Source organism: Chionomys nivalis, chromosome 3 (assembly GCF_950005125.1).
Source record: "Chionomys nivalis chromosome 3, mChiNiv1.1, whole genome shotgun sequence".
Classification (NCBI taxonomy): domain Eukaryota; kingdom Metazoa; phylum Chordata; class Mammalia; order Rodentia; family Cricetidae; genus Chionomys; species Chionomys nivalis.
In genome coordinates, this window is record NC_080088.1 from 119597012 (window position 1) to 119616690 (window position 19679).

At 54.8% G+C, this 19679-nt stretch overlaps 1 protein-coding gene across 2 annotated transcripts in view; it reads right to left on the bottom strand.

Annotated features, from left to right (window-relative positions):
* Nucleotides 1–697: 697 nt before the first annotated feature.
* Dtx1 (deltex E3 ubiquitin ligase 1) overlaps nucleotides 698–19679 on the bottom strand; it is a 30495-nt gene continuing 11513 nt past the window's right edge. The window contains exons 3-10 of one of the 2 annotated variants that reach the window (XM_057764078.1): nucleotides 14288–14987; nucleotides 4058–4119; nucleotides 3643–3804; nucleotides 3407–3468; nucleotides 2923–3093; nucleotides 2657–2818; nucleotides 2482–2571; nucleotides 698–2021 (exon numbers count right to left, since the gene is read on the bottom strand). In XM_057764078.1, coding sequence (XP_057620061.1) covers nucleotides 1797–2021; nucleotides 2482–2571; nucleotides 2657–2818; nucleotides 2923–3093; nucleotides 3407–3468; nucleotides 3643–3804; nucleotides 4058–4119; nucleotides 14288–14987 — 1634 coding nt within the window. In that variant the 3' untranslated portion in view covers nucleotides 698–1796. The remainder of the gene's footprint in view (nucleotides 2022–2481; nucleotides 2572–2656; nucleotides 2819–2922; nucleotides 3094–3406; nucleotides 3469–3642; nucleotides 3805–4057; nucleotides 4120–14287; nucleotides 14988–19679) is intronic. The other variant, XM_057764079.1, reaches the window with a different exon arrangement.

Consider the following 19679-nt stretch of genomic DNA (forward strand, 5'->3'; position numbering starts at 1 on the left):
TAAAATTGGGGTACCCTAGGGGGTCCGTGAGATTATTGACTATAAACATAAGTTCCCAGGTCCTGTCTGGCCACTGAATCCATCTGAGGATTTTAGGGGCAGGCATCTGAGTTCTGAGGTTCACAAGTCTGGACTGTGGCTTGAGGTATGATTTAAGAGAGACCCACAGAGGGTGAAATGTTTGGAAACACTTGGCGGGCAGAGCTGAAGAGCCTGTGAAGCCTCCTGAGTTTGGGTGGACAGAAGAAACTCCCGGCTGGATCAAGAGCACCGGAGTCGGTGCAGCGCTATCCCATGTGTGGCCAGCAGAGGTCGCCTGGAGCCGGAGCATCACCTCCCACTGCCTTGGGTACACCTGGGCTGCCAGAGGCTCTGTTAGAAGGGAATGTTTCTTCCCGCTCCTTGTTTCAGGGCAGGGTGGCATCCGTAGGCTGGTAAGGTATCTCCCAGCTCTTCCACATCCTCCTGGAGGGCCACGCGGAGTTCCGTCGTCGTTGTCTCTCTGGCGTGCGTACGTGTGTGCATGCGCGCGCGCATATCCTTGCTGACGAGAAGAGTTCTGTTTCCTTCTCTTGATGCTGTAAGTCAGGACAGTGGGCCCATCCTCTGTTTTCTCCCGCTGCCCTGGGGAAGTGGTCCAATGGTTAGTTACCATTGTCTCCCTAGCCGTCATTCCTCAGTGTTCCCTAGAAGCACAGACACCCAGCACCCTCTTGGCAGAAAAAGGCCCGACAAGGAGAAAGACCATTTATTTCTCCACCCACAGTGGGACTGGTAGATTTTTTTTTTTCTTTTCAAAAGAGCAATCGCTGGCGTCCCTTTAAAGCTTGGCCGTCTTCCATCCCAGCAGCCAATCCTCAGAGGCGGAGCTGGTGAGTTGCCTGGGCAACGGGCCTCTGGTTGGCCTGAGAGATCAGCCGCCCACTGCCCACTTCCAAGGCGTGAGAAGTTAACGCTTTGCGGCCTGCTCTCCGTTTTCAATGCGTGGGCTTGAACAAGGCCTCCCCTCGCTCCTGAAGCCAGAAGCTACAGCTTTTGGGTCTCAATGTCTGGAGCGGTTTTAGTGGGGGAGAAGCTGGTACAAAGGCAAGAACAACGCCGTTGCCTGGGATAGACAGAGGTCTAGAGATGGGCACAGGAGGAAGAGGTTAGGGGGTCCCAGAAAGATAAATACACACAAGCACAAAATAAGACAGCCTCGTCCCCAGTGGCCTGTGGAAATACTACTCTGTGACCTGGGATTTCTACCCCATTGACTTGCAGTGCCCAGTGGGCAGGTGGCAGAGTTGACATGGGTTAGAGGGATGAGGCAAAGGGGCAGACTGGCCCCTGAAAACCTTGCAGACTCCCCACTTCCCCGGAGCTTGACCCAAGTCCTGGGAAGGGGACACAGCCTATGAAGATGTGATGGAGACACAGGTGGAATCCACAGGATGTGACAATGGGAGCCTTTCTGTCTCTTTTCCCCCCAAACTAGGGGAAGTCAGAGGCACGTGGGTGTACGTGCGTGAGCGCGTGCGTGCAACAGGACACGTGTGTGTGTTGTGTGTTGTGTGTGTGTGTGGCGTGAAGGGCAAAGCTCCGTCTTTTCCATAGGGAGGTCGCCCTCTCTGGCCGTTCTATCTCTGCTGCCCTTGCTGGGAGCCGCAGATTGGAGCCAGCTGGCCTGGTGTCCTCCTATCACCCCCACTGCCACCGGCCAGGTCCCCTTAGTGCTTCAGGCTCCTCCCGCCTGCTGGAGGGAGGCATGTGCCTGTCTAGGGGCAAAGCAAGAGGGAAGGCGGGCAACTTGAGCCTCAGGCCTTGGCCATGGCCTCAGATACACCCTGGGCGGTGAGCTCAGCCAGCACGTTGTCTAGGTAGCTGGCATCGGGGTAGCCGTGGCCGGTGAGGTTGGAACCAAACTCCGTCTTGTGATGAATCTCGTTCCACACCACGGTGTCCGACTCGCCCGTGGTGTTGGATGTTCCGATCGTGAAGATGAGTCTGCGCTCCCAGGCGGTGATGAGCAACCTCAGCACCTGGAGGGGTTGGGGAGGGGGTGAAAGTTACAGGCAGCCTGGGCCTCAGCCTGCTCCATCACCATCGACTGCTTAAGGTTCTGTTTCTTTGGGACCTGCCATCAGTACAGATGAGGCTTAGGCCCCTCTCTTGTGAATTAGTCACAACGATTAAAGATTTGGAGATTTCACAGGAAAACTGAAGGTGCTAGCTTCTTCAGTTAAACAGTAAATGAGAATCGGACAACCTGAAGGACTTGAAAGGGCTGTGTGAGCTCTGTGGCCGTACATAAGTTGCTTGACCTCTCTGAGGCGCCTTCAGTGGGTGTGAATGGAATGAAGCAGGTTCTGGACCTGCTGTTAGCATGCTGGTTTGGAAGGAATGATACATCAGGGGCTGTGGACAAAGAGGAGGCAGGCCAGGAAGATGGTGGCTGGGGACCCCGCCCTCGTTCACTGTCGAGAGCCGGTGGACACCCACCTTCCGGCCCTTCTCATTGTTGGGTAGGTAGCAGTGGCGAGGGAAGCCTCTGGCGGTGAATTTCTTGCCTGGGTTGGGGTGTTCAGGGCCCTGTGGGAACAGCAGGAGGGCTCAGATCACAGACAGGTATTGTCTCTGGAGGGCCCAGAGGGTCGTGTGGTCTTTGGGGGCTGACCTGGATGCCCGTCGGGATGTCATAGACGATGCGGATGGTCTGGGTGTCTGCGAAGCCCGGCAGCGAGTGTGGGATGACATGAAATTCCATCTTCCCTGGCGGCTGCGTCCCCGTCTTCTCCCCGTAGATGGCTTTGCAGGTGGGGCACTGCAGGCTGCCGTCCTGGGAAGAGCGTGCTGGTCTGAGGTCCCTGGGGTCCCACCTGGCCCCCAGCCACTGCCCAGCTCACTACCCGGCACCCACCCACTGCACGCGGGGCAGCCCACCTTGTGGCCCACCTTGTTGCCATTGGAGTACATGGCCACCAGGCAGAGCAGGTGGTACATGTGGCCGCAGCGGCCCAGGCGGCCCACAAGCTCGGGCCGCACACTCTTGTTCCGGAGCACACCCTCATAGCCAGATGCTGTGACCAGCCGCTCCATGCAGATGGTACAGTCCTGGAGGGCCAGGGAGAGACACTGAGGAGGGGGCCATGAGGAAGGTGACAGAGGGGAACACTGAAGATGGGGAAATGGGTAAACCTTGGCTCTGACCCCTCCCTAGACAGCCCCTGAGCAGGGGTTAAATGCTTAAGTACCCAAAGCAAAACCCTGAATGGAAAACGTGGCCTAAAACCGTCTATCAGGTGTGACGCTATTAAACGTAAGCCCCTCCCCCAGGGCCTGGCGAGGAAGAGAGGCCTGGATGGGCCGGAGAGGCTGGCTGGGAGGAGCTGGTCCTGGAAGCTGAGACCCCTCCAGGGCGGCTCACCTCATCAGGTGGGTTTTTCACCTTCTGCATGTACCTCCGAACTACATCCTCAGGGTTCTTACCTGCAGAGACGGGGCGGGGGGGACATGTCTCAGGAGGGGTGGGGTCAAGCGGTGAGGAGTAGTGGGGGAGAGGCGGGAAGGAGGTGGTGAAAGGCGAGCTAAGGGCAAGCAGAGGCCGGTGCCTACTGGGTCCTAAGAGCTCTGGGGTTGTGTTTGGGGTCACACGGGGCCTACTTTTCTTGAGGTGTTTTTTCTTGGTCTTGCGGCACACTCCGGGCACTCCGGGCACAGGCTTCACGTCGCTCTTGCTCACGGGGGGCGGGTGCAGGATGGGTTTGGGGGCTCGTGTGAGGCACACGGGCAGCCCGGCGGCACACAGCAGTATCCCAGTCATCCCTGGGAGTGGGGGTGTAGTGATGAGGGGTAGAGTCGTGACAAGCCACGCCCTCCCTTCATGGTTGGTGGATGCCACAGAGGCTGGAGGGCAGGGCGTCTCCCCTGACTCTGACCCCGCCTACCCAGAGCGTCACCCAAAGTTGCAACCAAGCTAACCCAATGGGAAGGGCCGCTCTTGGGCCCACCCACCAGTTCATCAAAGGGGCGGGGATCATGAGGCTGGCGGGCGGGGCCTCGTTGGGTTGGGTCTTACCTGCCAGTGCTGGATGTACAGGGCCAGTGCCATTCAAGTTCTTCACGGGGAGCGCCGGAACCCTGTGGGGATGAGTAGAGGTCCCAGCTGGACTCCAGACCCAAGACTCCATGCTAAGGACCCTGGTTTGCTTTTACCTCAGGCTTCCTCCGGGCACACCTCATCTCCTCTGCCTATCTGTCATCCCTATGAGCCACCAGGAAACCCCATCCCATCTTGAGCTCCTGTCAGCGATGGGGTACAGTCAGGGGACTCTAATGGAAACATCCTTAGGCTTAGTTCTGACTCTTATTTTTACACATGCTCTCACGTAGCCCAGGCTGGCCTCAAACTTGCATTGTAGCCAAGGATGCCCTTGAACTTCTGATCCTCCTGCCTCACCTCCCACATACTGAGGTTGCAAGGGTGTTCTACCATACCCAGTTTTCTCTGGTGCCGGGGACTGAACCCGGAGCTTCCACATCCCAGACTCAAGCTCCTCTTCGCAGACAGCCTCCTCCTACCAGAGAGTATTTGGGCCCCAGTTCCCGCTCCTTCTCTGGCCTGAAACCCAACTATTGGCCAGCTAGCTTCTCTTAAGTTTTGTTCAATAGAGACCAAACACTCTGGAAAGAATTCAGCACACATGCAAGTTGGGAAACACTGCACTGTCTCTTGCTCCAAGATTCCCAACTTATCCGAGCACAATAAAGGCTCTGTTAAGTCCTGACACCAGGACTCACACAGTCTCCTCTTCAGATAAAGAGCCCCTGGAAAAAACTATTCTTTGCCGCTTAGGGACAACCACAGTTGCTTCTGTTTCTTGGTTCAGCCCCTGATCAGCTGGTGGCACATAGCACATCATGTCGGCCTTTGTGCCAGTTTCTCCATCTGTGGAGTGGGCACGATGTGGTGCCTGCTTTTCCTTTACTGAGAGGAGCACATATCCTGGAAGTTAAGGAGTATTCCGAAAGCATCATCATCATCATCATCATCATCATCATCACCATCATCACCATCATCATCATCACCATCACCATCACCACCATCACCATCATCACCATCATCATCATCATCATCACCGCCATCACCATCATCATCACCATCATCATCACTACCATCACCATCATCACCACCACCACCATCACCATCACCACCATCACCATCATCACCATCATCATCGTCACCATCACCATCATCACCACCACCATAACCACCACCATCACCACCACCGTCATCATCACCACCACCACCATTACCACCACCATCATCACCACCGCCACCACCATCATCACCACCACCACCACCACCATCACCACCATCAATTCCATTACCATCTAGGCCCATCCTTGGGGAAGTGGCTGAGACAATCTGAAGTCATTGCTTCCATGGGAGGAGGGAAGGGGGAGAGGTTTGGGTACCCTGAGTCCTGAGGTCAGTAGAAGTGACATGAAGGCACTGAGCCTCAGTTTCCCTACCTTTAATGAGGAGTCGTGAGGATTCAAGAGCTTCTCCTTCTGCAATGTGACAGGACCCCAAATGGGAAGGGTTGAAGAGCCATGTGACTTGCCTCAGGCTCTGTCACCACCCTTCAAGACCTTCCTGGAGGACAGCACCACCCTAATTGTTACTTTCCATACTTATGGGGCAGCAGAGAGGTGGCCGTGGCTTCCAGCCTGCTTCCTCCTTTGTGTACGAACACTGCATGTGGACACACCAGCTGAAGTCCTCCCCTCATCTCTGCCTTCTCACTTCCCTTTCCTTTCTGCCTCATGAGAACGCCCCTCTTCTTATTCAATACAGTTGGTAATATGGGCAGGGAGGAAAATATTTAGCATCCACACCATGACCTACTTGTCTACTACCAGTGGCAGGCATGACTAATCCATCACAGCTCTCTGAAGCCCAAAGAATCCACAACACAGCTCTCCAGTCAGCCTCTATCAATCAGGATAGTCAGATTGCTACCTCAGATACATGATGCCCAAAGTCTGGTTCAAATGATTCCCTATTTTGCTGAGTCTCTATTCCTGGGAAATGGACAGGAGAAGGAGTCTTGAGATCTTGGCCACACTCATATTTCAAGAATAGCTTTAAAAACAATTATCTTTCTTTCTTTTTAGGGGCCTGCGCTACCGGGAGGAGGGCTGTGCAGAGCCTGATGTTGCAGTATTTCTATGTCATAGGGGACAGTCCCAGGGTGGCACACACCCTCTTGCAGTCTGCAAGCTGCCTGAGAGAACCTTCCGCAGCACAGTTCCCATGCCGCCAAGCGTGGGAGCCCTGGGGGGTGGCCCTTTTGATGTGGGAGATACCACTTCCTCCCAGGCATCGAGAATATCTCCCTGGACAAGTATTGCCACCCAGGGCCTCCAGTAAGGGGGGCACTAAGTCTTCACTCCTGCCCTGCCTTCTTGGGGCCTTGGGTTGGCAGAGGGTCTCAGAACAGGCTTCCCCAGGGCCTGCTACCATTCCCAGCCCTTGTCGGCTACCATGTGTCCTCTGCCCTCCATCCTGCTGAGGCTAGCCCTTTGCACAGAGAAATGGCTGACCATCTGATCGGGCCCCTGCTACGCTTTGAACCTCGTTTCCTGTGCATGCACCTTCTTGCACACTCTACACCAGCCTCACCCATCTTCTCACACACACCAGGCTCATTCCCACCGCACAGCTTTTGCACCAACTATCTCTTGCACCCTCCCTCACAGAGGTCGCTGGTTCAAGGCTGACTTCCTAGATAGCCTGTTTCTCCTCATCTTACTGTTTCCTTGGCATTAGCATGGATGCAAGGAGGTCTCCATGCACTATCCACACAGCCAGGCCCTGGGCCATCTGGTCCACCTCTATCTCTGGCCTCCCCCCCACCCCTTGGCCTCCTCCTCACATTCAGTGGTTTCTTTCTTTTTTTTTCAGTGGTTTCTCTAATGTGTGGGCCACGCCCCTTTTCTAGCCTTTGCATGCCTGTGGTTCCCCACCTCTATCTCCAACTAGGTCTCTCTGGGTGACCCTGGACAGAGGGGAAGTTCATCTGGCCTGCAGCCGATGCTCGACACGGCAGCGCGAGTGGGCAAAAATGGTGGGGACTGTGTTGTTCTAAGCACAGGCTCAGAGCCCACTGTCCCTGGGTGTTCTCCAACAATGCCTTAAGGGAGCCACAGAGCAGGTGCTTGGGGAACACTTCCTGCAGCTTCCAGACTGTGTCCATGCCAAGGCGAGCATGCTCAGGGGGCCTCCTGAAGAACAGCATCGCACACCTGCCTTCTCTAAGGAGTCCCCCAAAAGGGTGCTAATCTCTTACAAGGCAGGGCCCACATCAAGGCTTCTGGAAAGACTGCACTTGAACGGGGTTCTCTTCCCATGGCTCAAAGGCTGAGGGATGGGGGAAATCATCTCCCTCCCCAGCCTCAGAAGGAAGGGCCCATGGGGTCCCTTTCCCCACCAGCCTCCACGTCTCTCCTTTGAACACAGGCTATACTCCTTCTTATCCAGGAGGGACAGAGTTCATCTCTCATTGAGGATCTGGGCATTTTCCGTCTTGTTTTCTAGTTGTGTTTCAACTCTTATCTCGTCTGCCAGATGTCTAGCTCTGGGAACTACCCAACCCTGTGACCCCAGGACAGAGGAGAACAAAACAAGCTCCCAGTAATGAACAGATAAGAAACTAGCCCATTACCTCTGGGGTCTCTTGGTTATCATTAGAAACAAGGGCTCCAATTCCAGGTGTTCCCTCCAATCTCCCAAACAAGATCGCAACAGATATCAAATAAATAACATGCATACCACTATTATCAAATTTGCACCCATGGCAGACATCAGCAATCAAACCCAGCTCTCCTCCCCGCACAGCTAGGATGGAACTTGGGAATCACCCTCAATACCATACTCTAGGAACTCCATACTTCCAGGGCAAAGACACACGTGAGACGGTCGGTCATGGACCTGATAACACGATGACGTTCAAAGAGCGAAAGTGACATCACTGGGATCCCCTCTCCCCTGGCTGGCTTGTGATGCTCTTGGCAGCAGGACCTGGAATTTCTGGGTCCAACTCTGGACTGACCCAACTGGGTTGGCCAAGGTTGGGGGTGTTGTGGGTCTGAGACCTACGGGGTTCGGTAAAGTCTCAGAGCTGGGCCACAGAACCTCTCAGAGGCTGTACAAGTGACCTCACGGTAGGCCATTGGTTGTCCATCAGAGTGAGTCACCTCTTCCCAGAGCAAGAGCCCCACCAGCACTCCTGTAGGTCTTCTGAGTCTCCATCTCTCCATGTTTGCCTTGCCCAGGAATGCTAAGCTCTCCGATGGTGGTTTTCTTGTCCCCCATGAGCCTCAGACCTTCTAGGCCTAACAATGTACCCAGCAGCCCCCAGGGAGCCTTCAAAGGCCCTGGCCTCAGTGCAGGTGGAGAGGAAAGAGCAGAAGTGAGACCATGCCATCTGGGGAGAAGAAAGTCCCCTGCCCACCCTTTCCCCTCTCTAGAAGGTCCTGCGGGAACTCGGGGATGCTCTTATTACCTGCCACCTTTCAGTCCCACTCCACCTGGGAGCCAAGTCCCTGCCCCTAGGGTCACCTGGGGCCACCGCCTGCACACCCGTCTGTAAAGATAAGGCCAGGCCTGGGAGATGGAGCCTGAGCTCAGGAGTCCACCATCAGTGATCTGGGGCCCTATGTTCATTCTGTCTTCCACCACGACCAGCTCTGACCACCTGCAGGCCTCAGTTTCCCCTCTGTCAAATGACTCCTCTCCCTATCTACCTCCCAGGGTGCACCCCACAACTTTGAGTCCTGGCTGACATTGGGGATTCAGATTTCTCTGGTGCTGGGGCTCAGTCCTGCTTTCAAAGATGGATTTATTTTGTGTGTATATATGTTCTCTTTCAAGGTCTGCCCTCCCTCCCCCGAGCGCCGGGTGGAGCCCAGGTAGGGGAGGGCCAGCTGGTTGCTGTTCCCACGCCCTGGGGAGCACACAGTGCAGACAGGAGTATGTGGCTTGGCTTCCCAGGGAGAGGGCAGGAAGTGCTTCAGGTGGGGGCTGGCTGGGGAGGCTTTGGGTTTGACCTTGTGGTGAGGTGGTGACCCTGCCTCAACACAACTACCCTGGCCAGGAAAGGGGGATGGGTGGGAAACCAAGGCCCCTCCCTTCCCAGGTTCAGGCTCCTACACGACTTTGGTATGTGAATATTTCAGAGCCATTTAAACAAAAAGAACTGGAGAGAGAAAGCCTGATGCCATTCAGCAGACACAAAATCACAAGAAATAAAAATAAGCAAGGGTTGGGGGTGTTTCTCAGTGGGTAGAGCATTTATGATAGAGCATTTATGGTAGACCCTAGCATTTATGATGTCCTGGATTTGATCCCCCAGCACCACACAAACCTGGCACGGTGGCACACACCTGTAAATCCAGATCAGAGAGAGCGGGAGACAGTGGGAGCAGCAGTTCAAGGTTATCCTCAGCTATGTAGTGAGTTTAATGCCAGTCTGGGCTACATGAGACCCTGTCTTAACATACATATAGTGCAACTCACCTCTCCCCCATATACAACCAGGCACATCTCTCCTTAGCTGAAGACTTTTAGCACCGGATTAATTCAGTTAAAGCAAACCAGGTCCCACAGCCTGTACACACTCGGGCTTCCACAGAAGTCCAGTTCCTGCCTTGGGGCCTTCGTACAGTTTGTTCCCGTCCAGGCATGCTGCCTCCCCACCCCGAGTCTCAGTATCAGGCCAGGCTGGCCTATCACAATCTGCACACCTCAGCCCTCCAATTGCTGGGGTTATAAGTATGCGTCTCCATGCCTCTTGCTTCTTTCTTCACCACCCCATTTATTTATTTTGTGTATATGTACGTGTGTGCATGTACCATGGTGTGCATATGGACGTCAGAGCACAACTTCCCAGAGTCCTCTTTTTCTACCACATGGTTCCCAAGGATTGAGTTCAATTTGTCAGGCTTTGCAGTAAGCACCTTTACCTGCTGAGCCGTCTTGCTGGTCCCCTGATGTGGAATATTATTTTAACTCGGCAAAGATGTGTTACATTTGTTTATGCTGCATTTGTTTAATTACGTAAAGATGTGTTACATCTGTTTCATCTTGCCTGCTTAAGGCACCCAATTGGTCTAATAAAAAACTGAGCGACCAATAGCTAGGCAGAAAAGGGATAATAGGTGGGGCTGACGGGCAAAGAGGATAGAGGAGAAATCTTGAGAAAGAGAAAGGAAGAGGAGAGAATGAGGAAGAAAAAGAGGGACATGCCCAGGGCAAGAAGCTAGGCAGCCACCAGACAGACAAGCAAGGTATAGAGAAAGAGAGAATGAATAAAAGAAAGAAAAAGGAAGGAAGAAAGAAAGGTAAAGAGCCTCGAGGCAAATGGTAGAAAAAAATGAAGCTGGTTAATTTAAGTTAAAAGAGCTAGCTAAGCCAGGCTGTGGTGGTGCATGCCTTCAATCCCAGCACTCGGGAGGCAGAGGCAGATGGATTTCTGTGAGTTCGAGGCCAGCCTGGTCTACAAGAGCTAGTTCCAGGACAGGCTCCAAAGCCACAGAGAAACCCTGTCTCAAAACAAAACAAAACAAAACAAAAAACCAACCAACCAAACAGACAACAACAACAACCAAAAAACCAGCTAGAAAGGAGCCTAAGCTAGGCTGAGCACTCAAAACTAATAATAAGTCTGCCTGTCATGATTTGGGAGCTGGTTGGTGGCCCAAAAGAAAAAGCCTGGAACAGCCCCCCTTTTTTGAGATAGGGGTTCCCTATGTAACCCAAGATGGCCTCAAACTCCCAGCAATCCTCCTGCCTCGGTTTCTGGAGTACTCAGATTAAAGGTGTGCACCACCATGCCTGGCTCTGGCTGGCTTCTTTAATCTCACTTTCTCCTTGCACAAATGCAACTTTTTAAAGAAAAATTATACCCGTCTTAAAAATAATGCAATAAATTAAAAAGCCACCACTGCCACCCTTCCCTTTCTGTGGTCCCGTCGCAGCGCTAAAGCTGCCTTCTAGCCTATTCTAGGATGCGTTTCTTTTGGGTTCTGTTTGTCTTGATGAGGCTGTAAGCTCCTGGATGGCAGGGACTGCCTGCTGTGTCCCAGGGTCCCCCATGATGCCTGCCATACAATGGTTCTTTAATAAATGGGGAATTTGATTGACAGAGGTAGGTCATGCTGGGAGCTGGGAAAGATGTCCGGTTAACACGGTCATGGCATGGGCAGGGCTAACACGAACAGAGGAGTGAAGGAAATAAGCCAGTCATGGGCCACAGTGTATCCCTGAGGGCCTGCAAGCAAGAAAAGGCTTGTACAACCCAGGTGTTCAAACAGCGCCTGTCCGGTGCCCGACACCTGTTCAGTTGGCAGAGTTGCACAGGCTAACAGGGAAGGGGGAGCAGGGTGCAGCCTGGGAAACACAAGGGGTGCAATGGGAGCTGTTGCCGTGGGTTTCTATGATGGAGATAGGCAATGCTGTCGGAGATGAGATTGGGGACACGGGGTGTGCTCTGTAAACAGAATCAGGCCTGCAGCTGTCCCGATGTGGGGCGGAAAGTCTGACTTGGTTCCTCTGCCCTGCAGCTGTGTTCCACAGCGATGGACACTGACCTCCCGTGAGACAGGGCGGATCTTCCCACCCTGTGTATCCCCCAGGCCCACCCTGCCAGCTGGCTCCTGGCCCCAGCACAGGGAGAATGGAAAAAACCATGGCCTGTCACCACTGGCTGTGTGACTCTGGGCAGGTTGATCCCCCTCTCTGGGCCTCCCTCCTGGTCCCCCTCCAGTGACGATGTGAGAACCACAACACAGACCAAGAAGTCCTTGACCCCTCTGCATGCTGATCACACCCAGTAGGTGTGAGGATTTCATACACTGGTCAGCCCTGGACAGGAGTAGGGTGGGACCGTGTGTGTGAGGTGGGGAAACTGAGGCTGAAGAGGTGAAACTACTTCTGGAGGTCACCCCAGCTTGAAGGTGGTAAAAAAAAAGGAGAAGGGAGGGGCTGAGAGGAAAAGGAATGGGTGGGGGCGGGGCATGGAGAGCTGTGGAGGGAGACACAGAGACCCCCAGGACCTAAGTGCTGGATCCCGGAATCCCAGAGCCGATGAGGATGGATGCAGCGGCCAGTGAGGGCCTCACCCAACATGGCCATGTCCTCCCAAGAGGAGGCAACATAAGGAAATCAGGGGACAGGATACCCTGAATCTGAGGGGTAGGACCTAGGGGAGAGCCAGCCCCACCCCATCCTCAACTTTGGGTTTCTAGACTCAGGAGCTCAGAATTCAAATTCTGTAGCTCAAGCCCTTGGGTTGGTGGGTGAAGGCAAAGACTCAGAAGTAAGGGCTGTAAGGGGCCGTGGGCTGGCCGGTGGGGGCTGCCTGATTTACGGAGACACCCACAACTCTTTCCTAGTCTAGTTCACAGGACAGGACCAGGGGTTGGCCAACGGGTCCCTCCCCATCCCTCTCCCCTGGGACCCATGCATACCTCATACTGAGTCAGGGGTTTATTTCTTGGGGCTTCTTGGAGAGGAGGATTAGGGAGTCTTGACATAGACTCGTCAGGCTGAGAGGGGGGTCTGCATGGCTGAGTGGGACAGGAGTGGGGTGTATCGAATGACCAATACCTCCAGGAGCTGGTGTTCTCCTCCCCATGGCCCTCTCTAGCTCAAGCACACTCTAGGGCTCCCAGCTGCTGGAGACACTATCCCCAAACTCTCTCGAGGTTCCCTAGTTGGCTCTAACCCCCCATTCAGACAACTGTTTTCCCCATTCACTAAGGAGGCTGTACCTCTGTGTGGTTTCTAGAACCTTCTAGGTATGTTCAGCCTCCACTCCTATGCACCTGAAATGCCCATCCTTTCTCCTAGGTACAGACAGAACATCCCAGCACCTCCCTGGACACACCGTGTTCTCTGAACTCCCTAGAAACACATGCTCCTCCCCATGGTGGCCTATCCCAACCACCCACTCCCTCTAGACCACACATTACCCTGTTCCACCATCTCCCTAGACCTCCCTGCTCCTCCTAGGACTGTGCCCACCGACTCCCTTGATCACCGTGTGTCTGTCTTCTGTGTGGTTGGGAGAACTCAGTCCTCCCCAATCAGCTCAGCCTTGTGAGCTCACACCCAGGGCACACTTGTGGATAAGGAATACTCGTCAGGAAAAGCTGAGTGACTTATATCGTGTGTCCCAAAGGAGTGGCTCCCAGCACTGTCCTCAGTGACTCATGAAGTGTGTGCAGAAATGGGGTCCGTGACACAGCTCAGAAGGTAAAGGTGTCTGCTGCCAAGCCTGATGACCTGAGAGCTATGCCGGGGGTCAGTACAGAAGGGGAGGGAACTCCCGCAAGCTATTTTTTGATCTAGACACACATGATTTGGAATGCACACGCACACACACACACACACACACACACACACACACACACACACACACCACCCACCACCAAGTCTCGTTGAAGCAAGAGACTAGTTCCCTCTGGCCTGCTTTCAAGCCAGGTCATTTCAGTCCCTGGAGGTCAGCTTGGAAAGTAACATTAAGAACCCAAAGTAACTGCGATGTTTCTTTCAAGAAACTTGCTACTACTCCAAGGTCACAATGGCCTGGAGCAGGTGAAACTCCTATGCTCCCAAAACTTCTTTCAGAAAGGCAAGACGGCTCAGATGGTAAAGGGGGCTTGCCATCAAGCCTGACATCCCGAGTTCGATTCCTTGCCCACAGTAAACAAAACGCCCATCACTGGCTCTGTTAGTCTGGGCTGAACCCCTGCTCTCCTGGGTGATACACAGAAGGTATCTCTCTTTTATGGCCTCTGGAATTGTCTTGGGGAAGGTGTCATGAACTGACACTGAGAAAGTTTAGCAGATAATAAAATATATTGGGGTTAGGAAGATGGCTCAGTGGGTCAAGTGCTTGCCACACAATGATGAAGATTTAAGTTCCATGGCTCCGGAAGGTGTGTGTGTGTGTGTGTGTGTGTGTGTGTGTGTGTGTGTAATAGACACTGGCAGTCATGGTCCCCAAGAGTTTATTTGCCAACCAGCTTAACCAGATGGTGAGCTGGGACACCTGTCAGCTGTAAAGGGGATAATGGTGGTCTCTGCCTCATGGGGTCCCGCTGTCCAGCTTGCTAATCTGCTCCACCACAAAGCGAGTCCGTGAGGGGTAGCCCACACCAGTACGTTTTTCACCCTAGCCTTGGCCCTGGTAGGCAGTGGCCCCTGGGTGCCCTTCCGGAGGAGATGGGGACTTCTTACCCTGGCGGGATGGAGGCGCGTGCGCTGACACTGGTGGCTCGCTGGGGTCCTGGCCGGCTGAGGTTATTCTGGCCGGTGGGCGCTCCGTTGGGGGCGCTGGGACTCCTCGGGGGAACTCCTGGAGGAGGTGCGGGCTCCGTGGGGACGGCGGCAGGTGCGGCCCAGAGCGCGGCCCCAGCGAAGGTGGCGCTGGGGCGCACAGCGAGCGCACCCGGGGGCCCTCCTGGCGGCAGCGGTGGAGGGGGCGGTGGGGGCGCTGGAGGTGCTGCTGGCGCAATGGGCGCTTTGCGGCGCTGCGATGCCAGGATGGCGTTGGAGGCGGCGCGCGTGCTGTTAACCAGCAGGCACTGCTGACAGGAGCAGGGCTGACCCGAGTTGGCTCCCACGGGCCAGGACTGCGACTTGGGGATGGAACCGACCGTGAGTGGGTAGGCCAGGTCCAGGCGGCGGCGCAGGCGGCGGCGGCGGCGCGTCTGGCGGTTCATCTGGGACATGCTGTTGAAGTAGATGAGGTAGCAGAAGCCGAGCGACGAGAGGTCGAGCCACGGGTGCTGCTTCTCGTACGCGTTCTGGATGGTGATGCAGATGTCCATGTCGTAGGCCGTCCACGCGCCGCCATCGTTTTCCCACTCCCACACGATGCCCTTGCCAGGAGCTGACGATGGGTCATAGAAGTTGCGTCGCACTGGTCGCATAGTGCCTGCGCTCAGAAAGGAGAGGTGTGTCAGCACAGACCCCTAAGGGTACCTTCGGGGCCAGGAAGTGGATCTGTGCAGACAGGAGGGTCAAGACAGAGGGACTGGGCCAATGAGATGGCTCAGCAGGTGCTTGTCACGGAGCCTGACAACATGGTTTCAATCTCATGATTCCAATCCAATCACATGTTGGAAGGTGAGCCTCGGCTCCTTCAGGCTGTGATCTATCCTCCAATAAACTAATAAATAAAAGCAATAGAAATTTAAAAGGCATGGGGGCTGGGAAAGAAGCAGGCAAGGCCCAGTCAAAGTGTGGGGTTTCAGGTTCATGAAGGGGTTATAGAAAGCCAAGGAGGAAAAAGAGCAAGGGGTTGGCCCTGGAGAGCCAACCCAAGCTCTGCAGGGGGAAGGCAGGCCTGGAGGTCCTGGTTATCACAGGCTGGAGGCGGTGAGAACAGCAAAGGTGGATAGTGGCCACCCAGAGAGCGAGAGAGGCCCATCTACTGGGCAAGCTCCCTCCCGGACCCTCAGGGTGCCCCCAGCCGGAGCACTTCTGGGTTCCAGCTTTCACACAGGACGCATTGGATCCCACACTTCTCCCACTGGTCCACTCATTGGGCCACGTTTTCACTCCTTACTTTATTCAGCCACGCCTGCATTCACGCCTGGTGTGCCCTTTCTCCTTCCCTCCCCTGCTTTTCCTTTCTTCTCCCCCCTCCCTCCCTCTGTCCCTCGAGAGACAGTCCCAGCCCCACAGCTCTGTGGTATCCTGGCTTACGGTTCACTAGTGTTGTGGCTCCCCCTTGCTTTGCTCTGCACTGGCTGAAGTTGTGCCTGAGAGCACACTCTTTTTTTTTTTTGTTGTTCGTTTTTTTTTTTGTTTTTTTTTGTTGTTGTTTGTTTGTTTGTTTGTTTTCTGAGACAGGGTTTCTCTGTTGCTTTTGGAGCCTGTCCTGGAACTCACTCTTGTAGACCAGGCTGACCTCGAACTCACTGAGATCCACCTGCTTCTGCCTCCCAAGTGCTGGGATTAAAGGCGTGAGCTTCACTCTTGAGGAAGCTGAGGGAACCAGTGATTGACAGTGCAGGCTGCAAGATGTCCCAGGATCTAAACTGGCTCTGGGCTGCCTGGCCCAGGTATCACAACACAGAAATGACTCTCCTGGGCTTGCAAGGCCACACCTGCTGCAGAGCTGCCCCCCCCCCCCCCCGTGCCTTCCTAGGCCTCTGTGGACCTGATGGCAGTTAACACAGATCGTCCCAGACAGGGCCTGGAATCTGTGACCTAAGAACCAAACCTCTGGGCGTGTCTAGGAGGGAGTTTCCGGACTGGGTTGGTTGAGGTGGGAAGACCCACCTTGGATGGGGTGGCACCATCCCTGTGGGCTGGGGTCCTGCATTGCATAAAAAGGAGGAAGGGAGCTGACCAATGGTGTTTGTCTCTCTCTGCTTCCTCGCTGTGGAGGCCGTGTGACCAACCCTCTCAGACTCCTGCGATGACAGACTGTACCCCCCGCCCCCCAACTGTGAGTCAAAACAAGCCTTAGGCATTGTGTCATGGCATCGAGACAAAGAATCAATATGCTGGCCTCGCCTTGACAGCGGTGGGGTGCTCCCTGGTCCACTGCATCCCTCACCTGCTGGGAGGATTTGAGGGGAACCTCAGTGCAGCATCTGTGTGAGGCACCAGGGATTTGAAGCAGACAGCCCTCACCTCAAGTTCCCATGTCGTGACTATACAGCTCTGTAACCACATTCGGGTGACTTCCTCCGTCAGCCTTGGTTTCTCACCAGGGAAATGGGCCAGGTGGGCAGAGCTACCGGGGCTATGGGCGGATCCTGCCTTCACTTTGATGCCGTTAGCTCCACCCTCTCTCCTGAGAACCCATGTGGGTCCGTGTAGCCTCTTTGACAGCTCTGTTGCCTGATTCTCTGCTGCTGTAAGCCACTGTGACTCCTGAGCTTGGGCCACGGCAGTAGACTCATGCCTTTGTCCCCACCGGGGCAGCCAGCAGCCCAGATCACTCCCATTCCTGTAGAGCTCAGAGTCCTCTATGGCTTCCAATTACCTGTAAAAACTGAGGTCCTCATGATGACCCAGCTCTGACCTGGTCTCCCTGCTGCTCCCAGGGTCACCCCAAACTCTGTGTGGCCTCAGGGCATTTGCACTGACTCTTTCCTCTACCTGGATTATGACCTGGCCACCCTCAGACTCTTTTAATCCAGGTCTGTTTGGACATCACCGGTTAGGACCCCTGTCTCATTGTTCCCCATTTCTGGTACCTGCTCACTCTGGCCATGACAGGCTCTTTCATGCCCCCACCCATCAATCAGCTCAGGTCCACAGGGGGCTTCTCTGCTTAACCCTCCAGCTCCCTCGCCCCCACTTTGGGCACGGTGACTCACACAGTGGGTCCTCACAACGTGAGATGTTTTTACAGCCAGATGCTGGGAGGTTGACCCTGTCTGACTGTTTCTCACTGTGTTGCTACTCAGGTTTCAAATGCCTCATCCTCTGCCTTGCCTTTTAGAAGGTTGTCCCTGACAACAGCACAGGCCCTGAGGACTGGGGGAAGTTGAGGCACAGAGCTGCATTTGTTGATGGGAGAGGGACAGGACGGAAGGTGCCAAGAAACAAGGTCCCTGTACAGCAGGAATGGCCCAGGCAGCCACAGGAAGACTCCCCAGGGCCCAATGCTTATTTATTGTAATGGAATGCATATCGATTTTCTGTGGTTTTCTCTGTCCTCTTGCTCCTGCGTACTAGACTCACCCGCTCAGTACCTCAATTCCAGCATCTGCAGAATGAGGGGCTGTGAGCGAGAGGAACCTTAAGTGCTGTGGTCAACTTTGCGGTGACAGGAGGGGCCATGTCCCTTGGATGGGAATTGCCCCCCTGAGCCCCCTCTGCTGCCCAGGTCCTGAGTCAAAGGGGGTTCAGGGACAGAATGTGTGAGAGAAGTGAGGGAGAGAAGCTGCCAATAGACTGGAGAGCTTGATGAGAACCCTGGCTCCTCACACAGCCTGGGTTCGTATGTGTAAAATGTGGGTATCGATACCTACGCCAGGAACTTCTGGGGGACAAAATGAGAGAAGGCATGGCAGGTGCTTAGCACATGACTTAGCATAGAGAAGCGACCGACGAGCGTTGGCTATGACGGCTGCTATCGCACACTTGACCCACTTCCAGAGTCCCCACCCAGTGAACTCCTAACCGTTGCACTGAGCTCCCTGTGCCCAGCCCCTCCAGCGAGGCGTTAGTTCTGTTGCTGAAACCCGCACGTGTGGCTGCTGTACTCTGTCATTGAATCATTTCTGTTTTTGTCTCCTGAACTGGCTGATAACTTCTGGGAGTCACAAAGGCCAGATCAGTGTCACAGTTTCCCAAAAACCTGCCCCGAAGGAAGAAGGCAACTGAAACCAAGGCCTGTGGAGTGGAGGGGGAGGAGAGGGACCAGGCCTGGCAGAGAGGAGCAGTGGGGAAAGGGCTCTAGAGATTGCCTTGACCACTCTGCCACAAAGGATTATGGGAGATGCTGGCCAGCCCACATCTGCTCCCCCGGGCTCTGTTTACCAGGCATGGATTTTCTTGCCTGTTTAGTGGTGGTTATTAAAGGCAGTGTCCCTGGAGTCCTTTTGAGAACGTATTGGAGCCTGGAGAGCTGGAGTAATTAGGGCGGCTGTGCCTGCCCTACCAGACCCTGCACTGCTGTGCCCGCTGCTGCCCCTCCACACACCCCTCCAGCCCAGGGTGGCCATGAACCAGGGGGGCGTGGGGAGGGGAGGCAGCTGGCTCCCAGTGTCTGCTTGGACTTGGATCCTGAGATTTCCTAGCTGTGCTGGTCTCCTCCATGGTGGCCTTGGCCTAGATTTGTGAGCAGAACAATGAGCTGCAGACTAGGCGCTCAGTGCATGAGCCTGGGAGATGGGCCACTGCTCGGGCTTCTCCAGCCCCGGGCTGGCCACCGGGAGCGGGATCCCAGGGCAGCCAGCCCCTGTGCAGGACTGTGCTGGGCCTGATGTTGTGCCAGCTTTTGTGATTGCTGTCCAGCAAGAATGGGCAATTGAAAAATTGCTGGTGAGGGGCTGGGGGCCAGTGTCTGCTGGAGGCTGCAGGGAGATGATAGCCAGACAAGGGGAGAGAGACAAGGAGAGAGACAGAAAGACGGGGTGGGGTTGGAAGGACAGAAAGACCAGACACACAGAAAGACCAATAGTCAGTGACAGATATATACGAGAGACAAAGACAGAGACAGACAGGCAGAGGGACAGAGACAGAGACACACAGACAGATAGGCAAAGAGAGAAACAGGGACACACACAGAGAGAGAGGAGGGAGCAGAGAGAGCAAGAGAGACACAGAGAGACAGAATTTACTGTTAGAGGCAGCAAGGTCTCTGTGGGAGCCTGAGAAGCAGGTACTGACTACCTGCTAAACAGAAGCTGAAAGCCTAGGGGCTGCCCAGCAGCATGGGGGGGTGGGGGATGAAGGCTGAGGTAGAGACGGGGGCTGGGGATAGCACCACTACAGAGCATCAGTTTGTGTCACTGTATGCCCTCAGGAATACATAGAAGTCCAGCCCGGCACTGATTGACTTTGCTGAGTACTTACTGTGTGACCCCTACAGGCTCATTGCTCTTCCCTCCCTCCCTCCCTCCCTCCCTCCCTCCCTCCCTCCCTCCCTCCCTCCCTCCCT